At 45.4% G+C, this 10,095-nt stretch overlaps 1 protein-coding gene across 1 annotated transcript; it reads left to right on the forward strand.

Annotated features, from left to right (window-relative positions):
- The first annotated feature begins 1,036 nt into the window (after positions 1-1,036).
- TMPRSS11D (transmembrane serine protease 11D) lies at positions 1,037-6,988 on the forward strand. Its single transcript, XM_033172716.1, has 5 exons — positions 1,037-1,182; positions 1,846-2,011; positions 2,746-2,999; positions 4,630-4,766; positions 6,705-6,988. The coding sequence occupies exons 1-5, from the start codon at positions 1,143-1,145 to the stop codon at positions 6,852-6,854; spliced, it is 747 nt and encodes a 248-aa protein (XP_033028607.1). The 5' UTR covers positions 1,037-1,142; the 3' UTR covers positions 6,855-6,988.
- The last annotated feature ends 3,107 nt before the right edge of the window (positions 6,989-10,095 follow it).

Consider the following 10,095-nt stretch of genomic DNA (forward strand, 5'->3'; position numbering starts at 1 on the left):
GTAAAAACACTCCCCTTTGTTGTCTTCCAACTTTCTTCCCCAAAGCCTCACCAAGGTGCTGTCTTTCATCATCCATGCTGCTCATCTTGCTTAGAAAAAAAGAGAAAGATGTTGTGGGGAAGAGAAGACATAGTTCTCCCCCTAGGAACATGTAAATGACGAGGGTGGTAAGAAAACTGAAAAACAGGACAAACAAGGGGAGCAAATGTCAGCAAATGACATTTTGGTACTTGGCCTGAGGTTGGGGTCTGAAAACTGGAGGGCTGGGTCAACCAAGGGCTTCTTAGCAGAAGCATAGTGGGATTCGAAGAAATACAGTTTGCAATCTGGAGCAAAAATCCAAAGTGATTGCTCTGGACAAGGACATATGCCTCTTTATTTAGAGCACAACTTCAAACATATTTCTGAGGGAAATTTCCTAAGGCCAATATAAAATTAAGATCAAATCTCAATTCCATACTATTACATATTAGAGACACCTGGTGGGGAGGAATTAAAAACATCTGGACTCTCAAATAGGAGTTAAGATTAAGGAAGGTTACCATCTATATTTTGTGAATTTATGATTACATACCATCAAACATTTCTCTGATGAAAATAGGGATGTCCTATTTAACAACAACAACAACAACAACAACAATACCCCGCCCATCTGACTGGGTTGCCCCAGTCACTCTGGGTGGCTTTCAACATATATAAAAAAACATAATAAAACATTAAACATTTTAAAAACCTTCCCTATACAGGGCTGCTTTCAGGTGCCTTCTAAAGCTTGTATAGTTACTTACGGTATCTCCTTGGCTCGGGGGGTTTGCATAACTCCATACTCTCCAACATTTCTCCAATGAAAATAGGGACATCTTAAGGAAAAGCGGGACATTCTGGGATCTAATCAGAAACCAGGATGGCTTCTGTAATTCCGGAACTATCCCTGGAAAAGAGGGGCACTTGGAGGGTCTGTGATTAATGTATGATAGATTCTCTTTTTCCTCACCACCTGTTGTTGATGTAAACCCAAGTATGGATTTTCTAGATTTTCCATTGTGTACTTTTCCATTGGATAAAGTCCTTGGGGTGGAGATAACCCCAGGATATAAATATCCAATGCTTCCTCTTGGCTTTCCCACTGGGAAGAAAACACCATGAAATTTGTTTTGTTCATAACCTTCTTGGGAGTGGCTGGTAAGTGTGGTTTCACATGGTTCCTGTCTGGGTAACGAGGGGAGACAGCTCTTCCTGCCACTTTGAACACTCCTGGGACTGTTTACCTCTTTGACAAGCAGGGGTCACACCCGAAGGGAAGCTGTGCCTCTGCGATGTCTGTCGCTGCCACCCAATCCTGACCAGCTTCAGCCAAATGCAAATGGAGACAAACACATGAGGCCCGTTATTTTAAAGACAGATTCTTGATGGAGGAGCGGATGGGCAAAGTGGCCAACCTTCCAATCAGAAACATTGGTGGCTCTTTGCTTAGTCTGCAAGTACATAAGAAACAGGACATGACCAAGCTAGGAAAACATCTGGAAGATATGGAAATTGTGAGTTCTCTTGCTTTCCCTCTCACCAGATGTTTCCCAGTACACTGAGCAACTAGACAACTCTTCACCTACCTGGAGATTACGGACAACAATAACCTTGCTTTGCTAAATGGAAGGAAAGAATTGTGGCATGCCAGGGTTTTTTAATTAATGGTAGACAAGATGGACAGCGGGTTGAGTTTCTGCTATGCTTGATCATTTGTACAGTAGAGTTATGGAACATAGACCTCATGAAGCCTGATCTGTAGGCTGGTGTGTCTCCCAGGACCCCAAATACAGAATTTGATGTTCTTCATTCTTTCCCCAGTTGCCTTCCCCATCAATGATGATGATGATGATAAAATCGTGGGAGGCTACACCTGCCAGTCACATTCTGTCCCCTACCAAGTTTCCCTGAATTCCGGATACCACTTCTGTGGTGGTTCGCTCATCAACAACCAGTGGGTTGTTTCAGCTGCTCACTGCTATAAGTCGTAAGTTTAAAAAACAAACAAACTTGTCATGCTGCTCCTTGCAGCAGTATTGCTCTGATATTTATTTATTTATTTATTTAGTATTTTTTATTAAATATTTTCTTAATTTACAAAGGTGTGTGCAATGTCTCTCTCGTATTTTTTCCATGTAACATTTTTACAAATCAGTTTTGGTTGTTGAGACATTAGGAAGAAAAGGGAGAAAGAGGTGGATGGGATGGGGAGATGGGTGGGGTGGGGTGACGATATCTCTATTTTACTTAATCTGAGCAGTAGTAGACACTGCCCCCTGCAGTCGACACTGGAAATAACAACCACCACCACCACCACACCCGGAACATTCAACCTGCATTAGGGTGCATGGGATGTTGGCAGAGGGGTAGTACCATTGTGCTTCTTTGGGGTAGTTAGTCTACCTTTGGACTCCAGCTGCTTTTGGACTACAATTCCCATAATCCTTGACCACCTGGTCCTGCTAGCTAGGGAAGATGGGAGCTGTAGTCCAAAAAGAGCTGGAGACCCAAGTTTCTGAGCTAGATGGACCAGATGGCCTGAGTATTTGGGGACTAGAAGCTAACTTGCAACCAAGCCCACATTTGTCAGGATTCAAGTCACTTTGGAGAATGGTGTGCTCCCAAGAAAAGCAGCAATGTCGTGTCAGTGGTTCTGGGGTTGTGTGGGGTGTTGAAACAGGAATGTGGATGATCAAGGTGCTCTTCTTTGTCTCAAACCAGACGTATCCAGGTGAGACTTGGGGAACACAGTTTGACCTTAAACGATGGCAGCGAGCAGTACATTAATTCGGCCAAAGTTATCCGCCACCCAAGCTACAACGCCAACACATTGGACAATGACATCATGCTCATCAAGCTGTCCACCCAGGCAGCCCTCAACACTCGGGTCAGATCCATCAGCCTGCCCACCAGCTGCGTGACCACCGGGACACAGTGCCTAATTTCCGGCTGGGGCAACACCCGCAGCAGTGGCAGTGAGTCCTCCTTTGTGCTCTTTCGTGACGCAGGTGCAAGGGCAAGAATACTGAGTACAAACAGGGGGTGGGGGGTGGAGAGAGAGCAACATGTTAGCCACCCAACCATGTTCTTCAATCTCCTTCTGTTGCCTAAAAAATAATAATCCAGTTGCTTTTAATGTGCCCTTTAAAGTTAAGACTAAGATCGCTATTGTAACTTACTCTCTAAAAGCAATACCCAGATTGCATGGGCATAACCAGGATTTATGATGGGGGAGACAAGCTTCATGTTTGGGAGAGAAGAACCTCAGTTAGTTAAGTATTTTTTATTGATTAACTTGCATGGGTGGGCAGCTGCCCCCTGCTCCCCATTGGCTATGCCCATGCAGGCTTATTCCAAGTACTTTTGCAGAATGAGACGGACAGATTGCTCACCCCAGTAGGGGAGCGTGTCTTCATGGTGCCCGGGGTGTGTGTGTGCGCCCGGGGCGGAGCATGGCAGCCCATCCCTCAATGTTGATGTGATGGTAGCCTGAGGAAACAACAGCCATGCGCCCTTTGATCCCAGACTTGCCCTCACTCTGTGAGGCTGGGATCAAAGGGCGTATGCCTGTTGTGTCCTCCCTCCCCATGCTGGCCTGCCAGCACCCCCCAGAAAAAGTGTGCCCAGGGCCATCGCACCGGCAGCCCACCCCCCGACCCCACACCCCTGGCTCCCCCCTGCTCTCCACTCCATTCCATGTGTATGAGCCAGGCTGACTGGCAGCTGAATCTTATTTCAACACTGACCATGTCCTTTAATCACAAAGGCAGTCTCCTTTAGCAGGATGTGGAACAGGAGAATCCCTCCTCGTTGCTTCACTTCCCCAAATCACCCCCAGCTCCATGCCCCAAATACTATCTATAATCTATAGTTACAGGGGAAAGAAAACCATGAAAGGAAATTTTCCCTGTTTTCAAAATCATTTTATTTGTATGCCGCCTTTCCAAAGTCGAAACCATGCTCAAGGCCGCTTACAACATATGAAAAATTACATGGCGAAAGTAGTCATAAACAATATCAAAAAGTCTTCTTCTTCTTTGGCGATCACTCGTAGTTGAGTAAGATTGTCTTCGGTAAACACAGTTTTAACAGTGGGTTTGTAAGCGACTGTGGAGGCCAATTGTGGATCCACATGTCCTTCCACAGTGGGAACATAGGTTTCTGGGCAGGTGTTGGTCACAGTGAGGGTTTGCCAAGCGTGCCTTCCTCTTAGCATGTTTCTCCCTTGTGTCCTGAGTTCGAGTGTCTTCAAAGCCCATGACACCTTTGGTAAAGGCTGTTCTCCAATTGGAGCACTCGTAGGCCAGTGTTTCCCAGTTGTCATTGTTTATACTACATTTTTTAAGATTTGCCTTGAGAGAGTCTTTAAATCTCTTTTGTTAACCACCAGCATTACGCTTTCAATTTTAAAGTTCGGAATAGAGTAGTTGCTTTGGAAGATGACAAACAGGCATCTGAACAACACAACCAATCCAGCGAAGTTGATGTGAAAGAATCATTGCTTCGACACTGGTGATCTTTGCTTCTTCCAATGCAATACTTTCCATGTAAATCATAATAATGAATGCAATATTCCTATTTTCTTTTCTCCTATACTTCCTGCAGCCAGCTACCCTGACCTCCTGCAGTGCCTGAATGCTCCTGTGCTTTCCTCTAGTCAGTGCACGAAAGCTTACCCAGGGCAAATCACGCAAAACATGATGTGTGTGGGATTTCTGGAGGGTGGCAAAGACTCCTGCCAGGTAAATCTTCTCTCTTTCCATAGGCACTTCTGTGTAGTGGCATAGAGGTCTCTTGGCAGATGATACAGATGCTCGGTTGGTCATCAATGCTTCAGGAAGGGCAACCCAGCCAAATGGGTGTGGTATAAATAAATAAAAAACATTATTTTGTCCACTGAGCAAGCTCTAACGGGATAATAGAAAAGGAGGGAGGATTTTTTTTGGGATCGGGTGGTTCAGAGGGACAGGAGGAATTTCCCTGTTAGGCAGAGTAACCCCCACAGTCTCTAGTTGCCTATTGCTAACATGGAGGTTTTGGGATGGGGGAGAAACCCAATTCAATTTGCATTTAAATGAGTACCTACCACAGCTGTCCACCAAAATTTGCACTTCTCCAAATTTGCATTGTATTTCTGCAGCTGAGGAATACATATAAAAATGTGCATACGAGGGTAAAGTGTGCATTTTTAAAAATGTGTATATTAGTGAAAGTTAAAAAGCACTATATTTAGAGAAATTGCTTTGCAAAAATGTGCAATGTATATTAGGCAAAATGTGTATGGGAGGGGATATTGGTGCTATTTTCAGGCCCCACAAACTCTTTTATCAGATTTTTTTTCCAGAAGGTTTCGCAAATTTCTACCAGGATGGTGAGAATTTTATTACAATCAGCCCAAGAAAGATTTTATACATACAACGTCCTCTGTTAATAGTGCAAATCACCTGATGACTGATGGGTCCCTCCTCATTTGTCCCAGAGAACTGGGAAGAAGAGACTTTTATATTTGCATTACTAGTACTTGAAGATAGTTTTGAGATTTGCTTTAGCGTTAATCCTTCCTCTTGTTCAGCCGGGATTAATCCTTGAGTTATTGGTCTGTTTGCAAAAGACAACTCGACAGTTGAGCAGTCTAAGTTTAAGTCTACTTTCTGCTCTTCGTTATCAACTGTAGAGAGACCTTATAAGATCAGTATTAGTTTTTGGGGGGCCTGCTGTTTATTAGGGAATTCTGGTGCTTTGAAATCCTGTAAAAACTTACAGTGGGGTGAAAGGCCTTGGAAATCACGGCTGTTTCAACTTATTGGGTGGAAGAAAATGCCACCCTGTTTATTTATTTAATAAAATTTATACACCGCTTGATTGTTGGGTGGGAGTTTACAAAGTGAATAGAACTTTGCCTTATGGTGAACAGCTTGTCAGTGCAAGCATTCAAGCATTCCCAACCCCTCTCCAACTCCATTTTGGGTGGTTGCGGGGGTGGGGGGAGGAGAGGATGGGAAAGCCCCCTTGCACAAGCAGAGGTTCTTGTGCGGGGCTTGCATTGATAGGACAAACCTTACTAGGTCTTGAGTGGCTTTAACTGCCGTAGCTCCCCTGCCTCCCTATAATCCTTGGAATTGTCATTTTGGGGAGGTGCTGAGCAGTTTCCCTCAGAAATCCCACCCCCAACTCCACAGTTATCAGGCTTCGGTTGTACTGTCCAAGAGGCTGATGCCTGTGTGGCAGGAATTAGACAAAAAGAGAAATGATCTCAATGACAGTTAGTCTATACTTCGGCAGGGGCGCATTCTACGAACTGTTGCAAGGTCATAGAATCATAGAGTTGGAAGAGACCACAAGGGCCATCCAGTCCAACCCCCTGCCAAGCAGGAAACACCATCAAAGCATTCCTGACAGATGGCTGTCAAGCCTCTGCTTAAAGACCTCCAAAGAAGGAGACTCCACCACACTCCTTGGTAGCAAATTCCACTGCCGAACAGCTCTCACTGTCAGGAAGTTCTTCCTAATGTTTAGGTGGAATCTTCTTTCTTGTAGTTTGAATCCATTGCTCCGTGTCCGCTTCTCTGGAGCAGCAGAAAACAACCTTTCTCCCGCCTCTATATTGGAGTGACACAAGTCGTATTCCGTCTCTCACTTGTACCGCTTACTGAATAGACTTTCCTTGTGTTCTTTCATAGGGAGACTCTGGTGGTCCCGTGGTCTGCAACGGGCAGCTCCAGGGAATTGTCTCCTGGGGCATTGGATGTGCTCAGAAAGGCTACCCTGGAGTCTACACCAAAGTTTGCAACTACGTCTCGTGGATTGATAGCACTATCAGATCCAACTGATCAAAATCCAACACACTTTGAGAAGATTAACTCTCCTCTCTTTGCACTCACTGAGAGGACGTCCCAGTGAATCGAAATGTATGGGTTCAATACTCAAAAAATAAAACCGTGGTGAAGTTCTTTAATGCAAAGGGTAATTGTCACTTTGTGCTCTCATTCACCTGAAATAAATACCTTTGCCGCTGGAGAGAAGCATTAGGCTTCGGCCAGGCTTTATTTATTTAAACTTTTACCTCTGCTTCTCCAATGGAAGCCTCCGCCGCATCTCAGTCCCTTCTGTGAACAGAAGGAGCCCTTCAATTTGCAGGAAAGACCTTAAGGATTCAACCTCTTTCATATACATATATTGCATTGAATGCTTTACATGGTTTTCACACAGTTCCTTGTGTGTGTGTGTGTGTGTGTGTGTGTGAGAGAGAGAGAGAGAGAGAGAGAGAGAGAGAGAGAGAGAGAGAGAGAGAGACTTATCCAGGAGAACTTCCCAGTCAGTTATGCCTCATATTAATTAGTAGGACATGGATGGCACTTGGACTTCTCCTCCTCAGGCACCAAAATATCTTGGGTCGTATCTGTGCAGCAACAGTTATCATGTGCATTCCCCCAGTGAAGGGGTTTGTGACTGGCTTCCTGTGCAGCTGCTTCACTGTGTAATCTTGCTTAGCGCAGAAGTAGGTGCCTGTGTCTCTCGGCTTTGCTTCTTTCAAGGTCAGATTCAAGCTGTAATCTTCCATTCCAGGGCTCTCAAAGAAGTCTTTAAATTCCGTCTCAATAGGAAACCTGTCTCCAGCACCTTCTCTCGAATAAATCACTAGCTGGAGCCGTGCATCTTTCCTCCTTTCTTGCTTATACCAGCACATGTAGTTAAGGCGGGTTTTCAGTTGGGAGCATTTCAGGATGACTCGCTCATTCTCCCTGACAATCATATCTGCAGACTGGTCTACAGCACTGCCTTATAAGAAAAATAAAAGAATGCAGGTAAAAGAAATTAAGAGTTGAATCAGGTGGCTTACAATTAAAGGGAGATGCTACAACTTCAAAAAGAGTATGTGTCAACCTGATTAACCCCAGATAATCAAGATTAGCCAATACGAACATCTTGCCAAATAATAGTTTGACCGTACCATTAAAAACTATTGATATAAGCAAAAAATAATAGTGAATTTTGGGGTTAAAAATGAATCCCAGGTTAGAATAGTTTAAAGACCACTGAGTTAAGAGATGGTGGTAATAAGAAGTTGCTTACCTGACGGGAACAGTAAAGTGAGCAGCAAATGGAAGCTTATTGGCGCAATGGAACCTCTCGGCAGACATTTGCCCAACCATGCCATCTCCAGGCACAACAACATCCTTGGTGCTCTTCAAGCAGCTAATGCAATGAAGCGCAGATTGGAGAACAGGATGTGTTGTGGGGAAAGGAGTGGAAATAAAAGAGAAACCACTCCGGGGGGGGGGGGGGGCGGCTAGAAGCAGAGTCAGCTGGAAAGGGAACTGTTCAGGGGGGATAATAATACGCATTAAATGGCAAACTGATTTCACTGAAATTTCTTTCAGTAGTGCGCGAATCTCAAAAAGAGAAAAAGAAGTTCCTGCTGGGTGAGACCAATAGCCCATAAATGCGCGCATCCTGTTTTTACAGTAGTCAACCAGGTGACTGAGCACATGAGCGCAGCAGCTCCATTCATGCCATAAAGGCACATGTGGCAGGCAGAGGTGCCAACGTGTGAGTGAGATATGGCGGGGGGCGGGTGCGGAGGATGATGTTTAGGCCTGACCAATGTATCAATCCTGTGAGTTGGTCTGTGACCGTAAAAATAAATTCATTCATTCAATGTATCAATCCATTGCCCAGGACTGGTATGAGGGCCAGACCGCGATGGCGGCTTCACCCTGGTGGAAGAGGGACTCGGGGGCAGTGGTGGTTTCACCTGCGATATACTGCCAAGGTGAAGCTGCCATTATGGTCTGGCCCTCATACCGCATGAGCCGGAAGTCAGTGGGGTCTGGATCAGCTAAGAAGCGGGCTGATTAAGGAAGCCTGCTTCTCAGTTGATCAAGCCCACTGCCTCCAGATTGTGTTAGCCTCAGTCGCCTTTGCCCGGGAGTGGGGGTTCCTTCTCTCTCCTGGAATAAAGAGATAGCCCGGCCAGGCAAAGGAGGATGCATAGCTGTCAACCCTCCCTGCTGTTCCCCACTGCTATATACATAGCTGTCAAACCTACCTGCTGTTTTCCAATGCTATAATAAGGGAATTTCCCACAAAAAAGGGTAAGGTTGACAGCTATGAGGAGGAGGCACCAACATCAAGTGGCCCCGCACCTTATTACCAAAAGAAAGCGCAAACCCTGCATAAGTCTCACACACTGAAGTGTAGGTGGGTTCCCACGAGGCAAGACACAGTGATAACTGCAAGAACCTTTATTGAACTACATAACTGGGTAACAGGGGCAAAGCAACTGCTTATATACATTTCTGAAGGCCTGGGCCACTCCCACTCCCAACGTGATTGGCTGTCTAAACTTCCAAGCTTTGAATCAAGACTCAGAGTTTAAGGGCCAATGGCAGAGGCCCAAATCCTGAATTGTTCTGTGATTGGATATCATGTATCGAATCAGAACACAGGAGCTCAGAATCCTTAGTCCAGACTCAAGCTCAGGCAAACACAGACCACTGAATACATAACATGCACTGCCACCCCTTTCCCCCCTATCACTTGGTATCATCTATTGCTTCCTCCCCCCCCCCCCACTCCTCTGTTTGCAGGGAGCTCAACCCACATAACATAACAACAAAACAAAACAAAATCACCTCCCACAGCACTGTGAGACCCCTGCTGGTGTCTGGATCTGTCTTCCTCAACCCTGGTGCTCTCAAGAGATTTTGGACTACAATTCCTATAATAAAATCATAGAATGGAAGAGTTGGAAGGGACCACGAGGGTCATCTTGTCCAATTCCCTGCAAGACAGGAATCTTTTACCCAACGTGGGGCTCGAACCCACAACCCTGAGGTTAAGAGTCCCATGCTCTACCAACTGAGCTATCTAAAGTACCATCGGCCATGCTAGCCAGGGTTGATGGGAGCTTTAATCTTGCGAAACGCGGACACTACCAGGCTGACAAGGCAGGTTCAGAGCAAGTGGTGTGTGCCCCCAGAAGCTTCATTTCTCCACTCGTCCTCCTTGTTCTGTCCTCCTCAGTTTGTATCAACCTAAGGCAAATTGCAATAACTTTTTAATTTAGGC

Source organism: Lacerta agilis, chromosome 16, assembly GCF_009819535.1.
Source record: "Lacerta agilis isolate rLacAgi1 chromosome 16, rLacAgi1.pri, whole genome shotgun sequence".
Taxonomy (NCBI): Eukaryota; Metazoa; Chordata; class Lepidosauria; order Squamata; family Lacertidae; genus Lacerta; species Lacerta agilis.